Source organism: Calypte anna, chromosome 2 (assembly GCF_003957555.1).
Source record: "Calypte anna isolate BGI_N300 chromosome 2, bCalAnn1_v1.p, whole genome shotgun sequence".
NCBI classification, from domain to species: domain Eukaryota; kingdom Metazoa; phylum Chordata; class Aves; order Apodiformes; family Trochilidae; genus Calypte; species Calypte anna.
Window position 1 is genome coordinate 23,128,470 of NC_044245.1, and position 12,605 is coordinate 23,141,074.

The following is a 12,605-nucleotide window of genomic DNA, read 5'->3' on the forward strand; positions in this document are numbered from 1 at the left end:
TTCCCAGTGTTTTTAAAGCTGGTAAGGCACCAAGTGCCACTCTGGTCTAGTTCAGCATGGTAGTGAAGTCATGGAAGGTAAACAAGGAAATTGAATTGAATTGAATTTATTTTCACTCTTGCCATTCAGAACCAGAAGTCTGAGAGTTTTCCACTTATTGAACATTACCAGGTGACTATAACTGATCATAAGGGAGTGTCTTTATTCTCAGTTAATTAAGCACACCTTCCTCATTGGAAATGACTGTAGTAGTACCCAGAGGGGACAAAAATTATTAAAGGAACATCAAAGAGAATAGAAGTTAGCAAATTAGCATTTTCCAGTCTCTTTCTTTTGCAGTTCTGCTGCAACAAAGTGGAAAAATCTGTAGTTTTAGTTTGTTTGTTTTCTTATAGTAAAGATACAATGCATCTTCCAAGTGTCTGTGTTGCATGTATTTGTGTGTGATATTGTCTTTGGTAAGGCTCTGGTGTAAAGAATACATGAACAATTCAGAAGGCTTTATAAATGCATTTTGGATAGTACTTTTTAAAAAAATTCTTTTGGAGAAGAATGGATCAATTGGATCCAGGCAGGTAAGATATGAGAATCTTTTATTGAGATAAAGCTTATTATGATCATGAAAAATTAATATGATTCAAATGGCTGACAGTTTATTTTATTCAGATAGGATCTTTTATTCCTAGGGATGCAAATTTATCTCAAGTCAGCTCTTTGTACCTGGAATTTCTTTTGACAATTTAAGCTGAAGAGTCTACAAAGCTTCAACCTAAAAAGTTCAGTATTTCTCCAGAACAGTGCTAGAAGTGAAAAGCTGGATTTTATCTTGTGGATTATCCTGGTTGGGAGGAGAGAAAAGAGCAAACCAGTGGTAATAAAAAAGATTGTACTCAATGAGCTTTTGGCATGCTAGCAGAAGTCACACAGATGTTTCTCAATGCTTCTGTGATAATACATATTGCCAGGTAGTTTTGTCTCATGTTGATTTAAAATAAGTAGATCTGAAACTCCCCCAGAAAATCTTGTAAACCCAAAAATAACTGAACATTGTGTTCAGTTGTTTTTCTTTCCAAGGCTGTGAAATATTAGTGTTGAGATTTATTATCTCCTTTTGCCTTTGTAAATAGCCAGTATTTCACAGAACCTTATAATATCCTCTGGATGATAGGGAGAAGTACACTGGTTGCAAGCATGAGGTGGTGTCCTGGGCTAGGTTTCTCTTACTGGTATTTTTAGAACTGATGGCCTATTAAGACTGAATATGATATTGATTGATGCTGAATACACACAAGGGAATTCAGATGATTATATGATACTCAGATGGTGTGTTTTGATACACACAATAAGCAGAACATTTGTGTTATCAGTAATGAGTGATAGATAATAAACCTTGTGCAGTACTGTGTATTACTTTTTGAAAGTAATTATGCAAATACAGCAATATATGCTTGCTAAAGGACCAGCACATTAATCCAGTCTTGCTTTCAGCTTTCATTGGAACTGACATAGACTCCTGGTCCAGGTTAGCTCAGCTCCATTTTCTGTCTTTTGCTGCAGAGAGAACCAAGAGTTTTATGCATCTTCTGTAAACTAAAATGTTCCATTTAGCTTTCTACTTCTGTATCTAGGGCCAGGTCCTTTATTTCTACAATGTAACATGTGGTAAGGGAGCTCAAATGCAGGAAAAAATTCAAAAATCCTTCTGTGCCATCAGGTAAAGACAGTTTCTGTCTTAAAAAAAGCTCCTCATTGGCCTCGTCAGTCTGTTCTCTTGGGGAGCATCTTTCTTACCATTAGTGTCCTTGATACCTCAACAACAGGTGTATGAATGTTGCATTTTCTGGAGAATCTCTCTAGGTGTGTCTTTGGGATTGCTTGGGAAGAGTAGCAGAAGAGACTTTTTATTCCCAGCAGTTTCCCACTCCACAAAAAGTGAAAACACTTATTTATGCCTCTATCCTTTGCCAGAAACTCTCTGGCATCTCCAGGAATGGAAAGCAACAATGTGAAGTCAGTACAGGTCACCACTGCACAAGGGTCACCTTAATCATTAAATTCATCAGAGCTTTCAGAACCTAAGTCATAAAGTGTTAACTCACATCAGCCCCACCCACTGGATGTGTTTGGGATGGCCTGTGTCAGTGTTTGGTTTCTAAGCTCATTTGGATGAGAAGAGCTCAAGATCCTATGTAACATTCAGAGGTCAACAAGATAGCAAAGCATTCTGCTGCAAATAAGCCATCTGTGGCTGTCAGATCAGTTCATGTAGTGGTCTAGGCTGCACACTTACCCAGGCTCATGAAAAATGCCATGAAAACAGGGCTGTTGATTCAGGCAGCTGGCAAGGCTCTCAGAAAATGTAATTGGTCTAAACAGGCATTTGGTCAGCTCTTACACATAGCTCAAGTGGTTACCCAGGCCTTACACTTTAAAGACCATGTAGGTGCTAACCTTTTCCTGGAGTTGAGGGCTTTCCCATGTAAGTTTTAAAAACCACTATTATTCTTTTAATATCACAGTCCATAAACCCCAAATTAGAAATTAGCTTTTACCTGCACGCATGTTCCTCACTGACAATGAAAATTCTTCAGTAAATTATGTTGCTCTTTAAAGTGAGAATAACATAATTGTCACAGGAAAAGAAGTATTTTTTTCGTGGTGATAGTAACTAAGGTTTGAAACACAATACTAGATTATTTTTCTTCACTGAATGTAAAGTGTTGAGCCTTCTAATGTTAAGCCTTGCCTAACTTCATTTCTAGAGATAAATCCCATTCCTATTTTCTGTCTTTTCCAAATCTCATCACAATGACCCTTGTCATTTTGTGAGCAATTTTGTCACCAAGCCCTGTTTTTACTAACAAGACACAAACTGTACACAAGTAATATCATTGTTTGTTTAGTATAGGTTGATACTTATGCAACCTTGCAAATACTAAAATTACTACCATAAAAGCTCAAGAACTGTGAATATGTCATTTCTACCCTCACAACCAATCTGCTGAAATGCAAATGGAATTTTCAATTGACTCTGTTTGGAGTTGTCCTCTGATTCACAGGGCTGCCATCCCATGGCCCTGGGGAAATGGGAGCTGCTTGTTCAAACTCCCTCGTGGAAGCCCCAGAGATTTCACACTGACATTTCATAGTGATCAGAATTGAGCAAGGTGGAGGGAGGAGCAAGTAAGGTCAGAGTATGTCCGTGGTAGGTGCTATGGCAATTTCAGATTGGTATATGGGTAGGGGGTGATGGTACATCCATTCATCTCCATCCTTGTTAAGGTAATGCAGATAGTCTTGAAGGGAAACAGATGTCTTGGAGAGGACTTCCCCAAAGACAAGAGAGGGAATTTGACTGTGAGAAGTCAAAAGTGTTTCATGAAGCATCAGAAACAGTTTTTCCAAGTAGTTGTCTTTTTGTGGAGTGGGAAACTGCTGGGAATAAAGAGTCTCTTCTACTGGTCTCTCTTCCCAAGCAATCCCAAAGGCCCTGTGGTTTGCAGAATGTCTCTCTGCCATCCTCTAAGCTCTTGCTTTCCCTTAAATTTTTTCACATTTAACATTACCAAATGAAAACAAAGTTGAAGAGGAAAAGAGGAAGCAGGAAAAGAGAAAGCAAGAGAAAGTGGCTAAAGTTACCCAGTGATGAATTCAGGGAGATTTTTTCCCACTTCCCTTTCATGACCTTCCTCTAAGGAGGAAGCAACTGATACACTATATGTGAACAAATTAATTTACTTTTGTGGAAGTACTTGATGAGTACAGCATGCCTACAATTTTGGAATAAAACTACATTCCAAAGCCTTCCTCAAGAGTAGATTTTATTCTATTTACCTATGAAGTTACTGTGGCTTTTTTTTTCTTAGCACTTCATGTCAAATCACTTAACTCTGTGTTAAAACCAAATGAAAGTCAACATTAACAAATACATTTTGAGTTAGAAAGATTACAGTGATGTAAGATAACATGAATATCTAAATTTATTTGCATATTTAAAACTAATATTTGAAGTGAAAGAGAATCGACGTAGCCTAGCAAACTGGATATTTTCCTTATCTTTTTATTAAAAGAATTAAATATTATTTTGGAGTAATTTAATAGAATGAATATTTTAAGGCTCTAATGAAAACTGTTTCTTCTTCCTGTCCCTAATAAAATAGTTTTTGTGTACAATGAGCTTCATTTTAACCACAATTCAAAAAAAGAGTGTGCATGTTACTTATGACTTTCCTGCCATTCTTTCTGTTGTTTTTGTATTTTGCTCTTAGGTTTCCTCAGCACATTGTTAGAACCAACCCTGGCAAGAAGGTGATTGATATGGCTCTTTGTGCCTTGGCTAAATAGCTAAACATACAGTGTATTGTGTCTGCACACAGGGAAAAAATGAAATGCAATTAAATTCATTTCAACTTCAGTAACATGACATTTCTGTTTCTTTCATGTCAGCCTTTATTCTCTTCCATAATCAGATTTTGTAACCCTTTCTATAATGTCTCCTCACTTCAGCAGTCACTAAATAGGATGCTTGTGTTGCAAGTTAATTAGACATTCTCCTGCCCGGGTTGACGTTTCCCAAATCTTTGGTGTAGTTTCCACATCTTCTGAGAGAGCACATTTCACTCGACACTTGGCTGTGAAGCACAGAGTCCATATCCACTCTGGAATTCTCCATATTTGGCTTTGCAGAGGCTTGTTGTGTTCCCACTTGAAAACTGTACTATTTCTTAAAATATTTCAGGCAATAGGAAGGGTCTGTATATTAGGAGAGATTTTTCAAAACCACAAAGAAAACTCCTGGGAAACAATTGTTCACTCTTTGTATTGACAAAATCCAGAAGGGCAACACAGCCTTTCACAGCAGGTGCCAGTAAGAATGCAGGAGAATGATGGGAGAGCAGATGAAAAGGGGAAGGAAGACAAAAGATCTCCCTCATCCAGCTCTTTTTTTCTTAATTGTAAATTACAAAAATACACAATATCAGTGCTTAGCTCTAGGGAAGGCATTTGTAGATTCCAGTGAAGGGTTAAAAGAAGCAATGGGGGGGTGAGTTAGGTTCCTATCTAAATGTACCTTAAAGACTAGATTTCAAAAGCCATGTTTAAGTTCAGTGAGAATTATTATGTCCTAATGAAAAATACATAAGTGACTCCCATTAAAAAAACCTTGAAGGAGAAATCCTATCATACTTGCAGATTTCCTTGGGTACCGAGGCGTTGTTGTACTATTAATTTCTTCTTTGTTTTAGCTCCAATGCCCCATCCCCCAGCCTTATCTCCCCATCTCTATCCACCCTGTACTGTTGTTTCCTATAATTAGTGAAGATACACATCTGTCTTCAGGCTACCACCTAATCTCTAAGGCCATATGGGTAAATGGAATATAATTATTATTTGGTAGAAACTGAGCCTTCTGCACATGGTTGTATTGGTCTTGTTCTTTTTAAAGCAGGCAAATTGAATCTATGATATAGTAGGGCTTGGAGGCTGGGGTTAGTCCTTTCAAAGTACCTGTTTTTTAGATGGAAATTTCATTGTGTTAAATTTGGGTGGGAATTACACCACTTTGGGAGGAATTCTGACACAATGTTACCACAATATGCAAGCAACCCTCCGTATTGTGAAGAAATCACCTGTGGTTATATGCAAAATATTAACAGAGGTCATTTTTTGTCCCCCTCTTTTCCAGTTATTTTTATTTCAGTTGCTGCGAGGACTGTCTTACATCCACCAACGTTACATTTTGCACAGGGACCTGAAACCACAGAATCTTCTGATCAGTGACACGGGGGAGTTAAAGCTGGCAGACTTTGGTAGGCAAGCAGTTAATTACAAGTCTCTTATAATGTTGTAGGAATGTCAGACAGATGGTTCCATTGATTTCTCTTCCCCCACCCTATTCCTTAGACACACCTTCTTCATTGTAGATAATTGCACATTTTTCTCTTGAGTGAAGAAATTGATTATGGTCAACAAAATGCTTGATTAAAAGGGAGTAAGTGAAAAACAAATACATTCTCCAGTTCTCACCAGGAAGATAATACTGAAAGTATTTCAGTTTTATTTACCATGAGACCTCCAAATTAGAATTTAAAACCTTTAAAAAAGAAAAGGAAAAAAAAGAGAGAGATGAGGAAATATGTAGTATATGAAGAGCACTTTATGCAGGCAGCTCCACGGTTGTGGAGATCCAGATTACCTTTCATAAAATAGTAATTGAAAAAGACTGAAGGACACAAAAATAATATTCCTTGTAAAGAACAAAGGAAACAAGGATCACCTGGACTGCTTTCAGTATCCATTAGCCCCTTATGGGGAAGCCTCATGTGGAGTATAAAAGTAGGAGAAAATGTCCTCTGAAAGATTAGCCTTTTGGCCTTTTTTAACTAATTTTTTAAAAATACTTTTTTAGTGTCTACACAAGGGCAGTGCTCTTTCCTCTGAAAATCATTGTGAATGCCATTGAGGAAAGAAACAAGGTTTTTCTCTAGTAATTTTTACCAAATGTTGTAGGTATTTCTTTGCTGTAGGTCAGCTTCTCAGCTACATATATTCCTGCAGAACTTCTGAAGTTAGCTGAAAATGTGACCTCTCAGGTTTTTTGAAATATGTTTTATTATTGTGATTGCTATCCACATTGGGCTTCACATTTCATTCACCAGCAGTAATGAGGGAGCCTTATGTGCTAATTGGCAATTTCACTGTTAATGTAGTCATGGGGTTTTTTTGTCTTTTAATTAGCGTTACTGCAATTAACAGCTCAGTGTGTAAAATTTGCTGTGCTAGAGAATGTAACAAGACTTCAGGTAGACATAGTCCATGAGAACTTGATTGGTCTTTGGATTGTAAGGCAACTAGAGACATTATTATCTCATTTTACATACCATTTTCTGTTGCTGTTTTTCAAAACTTGGAACGTGCCAGAAATGGTTTAGATGTGCCTAAAAAAACCAGTCCTGTGTGTTGCATTTTACTGTGAGATTTCATCTCTTCAATACATGCAACAGGTTAATCATTAAGTATTCTTTGTAGTGAACAAAACAGTGCAGCTGGTCCTCTGCTGAAGGTGAGGTGCTTTTCAAGATGACCAGTTTTGTTGTATAATTTACATATAAAAATGTATAAAACACTATGAACTCACCTGACTTTCAACTATGCCCACATTTTAAGTCCTTCATGAGATTATGTTGATGATGCTCTAGCTTTGGTGGTTATTGAAGACTCTGTAGATGATCTTACAAACTATTTTGTATGTAAAATGCTTCATATTGGACAGGGCAGTGCTGAAGCTTTTTAGCTGTTTTTGGGTGGAGAGAGGGAGGCTGCAGACTTTTCAGCTGTGTTCTTAAGAAAGAAAAAAAATCACCTTTCACCTGCACTGTTAAATGCATTGCTGGAGGTGGAAACCAATCAATGAAATGTCCAGGTTGGCTTCTCTCTGGTTGTATTGTTTGATGTTGCCACACAAGAAAGTGTGGAATAGTTTTTTTACCCTGCTGTAGTAGGAAATGTAACCATCACTTCTGACGAAGTTCACTATCCCAGTGATGACATCAAAGACAGGATTTTCCCAGCTTTGTACTGACAGGAATTTAAGGTTGACCATTCTGTATTATTTTGAGAGAGACTAGAGATGTGTAAGTACAACAAAGTACAGCAAAGTACAGCAGACAGTAGGAGACATATAAATGTGTAATATTGTGGAGGGTATTTTTTTTTGTATGTCTGTCCTGACCTAACAGAAACATCTGTGTAATCGACTCTTAGATACTCAGTGAAGATTATCCATCTCCATTTTTTTAAAGCTTTATTTTCTTTCATGGCTCTTGACCTCGGAAAATTGAAAACCAGATGGGTTAAATTTCTCTTCTGAGAAGCAAGATGAAAAATTAGAAGTGATGAGGTTAAAGTCTAAAGGGTCACAACCTCTTTCACTGGAGGCATGAGAAATGTGAGCAGACCTGTGTGCTTTCAGTGTGCACCCCTGTGCATATTTACTTATTTAAATGCTGCATTATTATAGCTTGTCTTCCACCTTCCCAGTAGAAAAGACTCTTAAACAAGATGTAAATACAGTCCTGTTTCTGTTCATGTTTTTCTCCCATGAATAACTAATTTGCAATAATGTGCTTGGTAAGGAAGTCAGTTTAGATTGTATATTTGATTAATTACATGAGGAGCAGTATGGAAATTAGAGAGATGGGTGTTTTACTTTCAGATTCACTCAAGGCAGGAGAGAACCTATCAAGAAATCATTTTCTGTCATAGATAGGATTGACTTTGCTAGCACAATAAATATAAAATCCTAGAGCAAAGGCCTTTTAGTCTCTAAGGACAAGACCTTCAGATTTTGGTTTCATAAGTTTGCAGAAAATCAACAGCACGAACGATGCTTTTCATTTGGCATTGGGCTTATTTAATCTCCTCGGTGCAGGATATCAAATACTTAAAAGCTGGCTGTTGTGGTTCCTAGTTCTTGAAAAAACAAGGTAAAAGAAAGGGTATTCACGCCTGCCAGTGCATTACACTGTGGCTGAAGTGAAATCTTTGAATAACTGGGCATATGTTTTCCTACAGCAGGGCTCCCAGACATAGATACTCCAGTGTGTGGGAGGGTCTTTGTTCAAATGAGTGATGGTTTGCTTTTCTGCTCATTGTGCTAGAGCTGCTAGGAAATGAACATTTATGAGAAGACTCAGCAGTCAAATGAAAAGGGAGAACAGAACACAGAGGCTTTATCAAATTAAAAATGAATGAGCTATAAAAAATGGCTTTCTTGAGAAGATATAATAGGGGAGGCTGCATCTTGAATAGTTGTTGCTGTGAAAAATAGTCCTTGAACTCCATTCCTGTATTCTTTTTTGAATCTAATTAAAATTCGGCAGGAAATTAAAGTATATAAGAAATTATTCTTATGAAAATATTAAATAAGTGCAAGAATTATTTTTGATCCTGTGGTGTGCACTTGACTATGTATGGTTTTGTTCATTTTCCCCACAAATATATCTGTCTTGAGTAGAAATAAAGTGTTGTAAACCCTTAATGAGTAACACCATAAGCAATTACTAATTTAAATGCATAGGGGCTTGTGCTTGATGCTAGTTACCACACAGACTGGGCTACATAAACGTTCCTTAGCCTTTGGTTAGTGGGTTCTTCACTTTAACTTTTCTTTTGTACTTCATCCACATGCATTTGTTTGACCTTTGGGTGTGTATTGACTTAAAAAAAAAAAAAGAAAAAAAAGAAAATCTTTAAGCCTTTGTTTAGAAAAACCCTTAAGCATTTTCAGAAGCAAGGTATATTTCTAGAATAAATGCACTTACTATTATTTTTATGTATGGGAGTGGTTTAGAGCTGCGCCAGGGGATGTTTAGTCTGGATATTAGAAAGCATTTATTTAAAGAGAGGGTGGTCAAGCACAGGAACAGGTTTCCTGGTTAGGTGGTTAATGCCCCAAGCCTGTCAGTGTTTAAGTGGCATTTGGACAATGCCCTTAACAACATATTTTAATGGAGTTTTTTGTATATAAGAGCTACATACTATGACCAGTGCCATGTGTCTTTTCAGTGATTCAGTCTTGGCATTGAGCTATTGTGGATGCTGATGTAAAGCAAGATTAGCTAACAAGTTGTGTTTGCATGCAGATTATCATACTTAATAAACTCCATCTCAACCTGCTGCTGGGGACTGTATTTTAGGACTTGTTTGCTTGTGAAACTTCCCTACAGCCATCTTTCTAATTTCTCTTTCTGCAATGCCTGCAATAGAAGTGAACAACACAAAGTTTGAAGACCTCTTTGGTCTGTGTTTTGGGATTGTACAGCCATTGTAAGTGCAAGGATGCAAGGACTTTCAATGTAGTAATATCTTTTGATTGGGTGATTTTTTTGATTCTTTGCCTGACTTATGGCATAGTTCCAAGACACAGTGTAAGGCCATGACTGCTCAAGTACCTGAGGGGGAGAAGTGCAAAATACATTTTCAAGGCATAAAACAGTAGCAGCTCTAGAAGCTTGTTAGCTTGACTATAATTTGCAAAGATAGGAATTTGCTAATTGATTATGTTTTACTAGTACCACTACTACTTATTATCTTTATTAACATTTCCCCTTTCCTCCTGTTCTCTGCCCTGATTTTTGTTTATTTTGGTCCTTTAAATAAAATCTTTGAGCTGTGGTAACATCACAATGAATTCTATTGTTGCCAGGTGAGAAGAAGCATCAGGAATTTAGGGCTTTAGTGCTTGTTCCTGCAGTCAGAGAGTTGCTCTTTCTCTGCTTTGGAGAAAAAAAGAGCACCAGAATTTTCATGGAAATGTCTTTGCTTTACTGACACTGACCCTGAAGCTTTTTCTGTCAGTTTTTTGTTGTCCTCTGGGATCTCCCTGGATGAGTAAGGAGCTGTGGGAGATCTGCATTGTGGTGAAAGGCCTGCCTAAAGCTTTCAGGGTTTTGTTAATATAAAGCCCTGTGATGCAGCAGAAGAAAGAATCAAGGAAGTATCCTTGCATCCACAATGCATCCATCAAGATACATAGGATGATTAGTAATAGCAGGAGCAAAGAGGCTTGAGGTTTGTAGTAAAGCGAATTATACTCAGTGGACTTGCATTTAAAAACTGCAGCTGAGTATTAAAGAGGATGTTTTAGATTTTTCAGTGGGGAGCATGTTGGGGATATGTCAAGAGGGACAAGACTGTTGCTGTATAGTTAGCTTACTGTTAAAATGATTAAAGCTATGTTGACAACTTAAAGACAACTATGCATTTTTTCACAGTGAGAATCCTGAAAGCAATTTCTTTATAATGTACCCTATAAGATTCATATGAAATGTTGGATGCACGAAAGATTGCTTGCCTGGATAACTGCTGTGTTGTTCTGTGTAAAAGCTCTACAGGGTATCAGTTCTTGGAGATGCTGGTATGAGGAATTGTCATAGAGCTGGTGCTTTATAGTGTCAGTAACACTTGGTGAAACTGTTTGCAGAGCTCCTCTGAGAGCATTTCTGGTTCTGTAGGTTGACTTCCTCTGGGCTTCAAGGCTTCCAGCGAGCCCAGGAAGCAGTGAGCCATGGCCTGCAGCATCCTGGCAGTCGGGAAGAGCTGTGGGAGCAGGGAGAGTCACTTCTGAGGCTCCTGCCTCAATGGCAGCCTGGCTGGGCTGGAAGCTGCCTGGGTTTTTGTCTTCAGAGGCTGCTGCTGATAATGGGAATCAGCTTCCCCCAGATGTAGGCCCACAGACCCCTCTACCATCCTGTCTGAATTGAACAGTCTCGGGAAGAGATTTCTTTCCCATTTCCCTGTGAGAAGTTGCTTTCCCCCCAGGTGCAGCCTTGTTGCCTCTGGTAGCAGCCTTTGAAATCTGAAGACTTCTTGTTCATAACCCCCTGGAAGTTCAGTAATGGGTTTCTTTGAGGATTCTATTTGCATAAGTATCCAGAAATGAAGATGGCTTCAGTTTCAAAGTTGTAAGTTGAAAAAAAGAAGTGGGAATCCAAGTGGGAACCAAGGAAAGTGAAACCCAAGAAACTCAAACTTCAGTTAGCTTGCAGGCCTTTCTAAAACATTTATTTCTGTAATTAGCTGCAAATACAGCCTTTTCCATTGCAAGCAGCAGCTGATAATTCTGTTCATGGTGGCAGCTGGAGGCCTGAAGCAGCATAGCAGACTGTGGACTCAGTTCAATTGTCCTGGTGTAACCTTAAATGTATACGACTGCGTCAGGGAAAAAAGCCCTTGCCATCCCTGTTGCTTTCTAGATCCAGTGAAATGGAGGTCAGAGCCTCGGAGCAGAGCTGGTAGGTAGTTAAAGGACCTTCAAATCTTTTCTCTTGAAGGAGGGATTGAAGTTGTGGGCTGGGAGGGTACTGTGGACCCAGAGACCTGTGGCAGACTGATCTTAGTTATTTGCTTTCCCAGGATGACAGGCTTTCCCTCCACTCCCAAATCTTCCTTCCTAGTTTCTAACACTATACCTGGCTTCTGCCAGGGAGAAGCCAAAGCTGCCTCTTTCCCCTCCCAGCAGCAAGAGCTTGCCATGCTCTTCCTATGACCTTCTATCATCTTGCCTAGTTCTGTGACCAAGAAGAAGAGGAGTTGCATAGGTAGCAAGAAATCTCAAGTGACAGCAATGCAAAGGCATTTTTCTGGCTGAAGATTTTTCAGTTTTCTGGCTTTTTGGCTGAAGATTTCCTCTGTACAGTGTTGTAGAGGTGAAGGTGTAGGAGTATATGTGGTCTAGTGCCACTGCAGATGCTTCTTGCTTCTCATATCTGTTTTGTTTGCTGTTTACACTGTGAACCTCCATCTAACTTCACAGATCTGATGGGTTTATTGAGGTATCAGGTAAATCTAAATAAAAATTATTACTGTGAGAGTCAATACAGGAAGAATACCTTATGGATAGAAACTGGGTTTCATAGTCCATCGAGAAAGAATAGATTTGACCCAGGTTTACTTATCTGCAGATAGTAATGTGTAGAAACTGAGGTTTCATTTTTAACTAAGACTGCAAATTGTCTTTACTAATAATAAATGCAAAGTAGAGCAACACACTAAATTTTTGTCATCAGTCTTCACTGATGGCTTTTTAACAGTTGAAATGAGTT

General features: G+C 38.3%; 1 protein-coding gene across 1 annotated transcript in view; it reads left to right on the plus strand.

The window, feature by feature from the left end:
• Positions 1 to 12,605, plus strand: part of CDK14 (cyclin dependent kinase 14) — a 311,039-nt gene that overhangs the window by 152,368 nt on the left and 146,066 nt on the right. Inside the window, exon 8 of the mRNA XM_008494133.2 lies at positions 5,687 to 5,810. Coding sequence (XP_008492355.1) covers positions 5,687 to 5,810 — 124 coding nt within the window. The remainder of the gene's footprint in view (positions 1 to 5,686; positions 5,811 to 12,605) is intronic.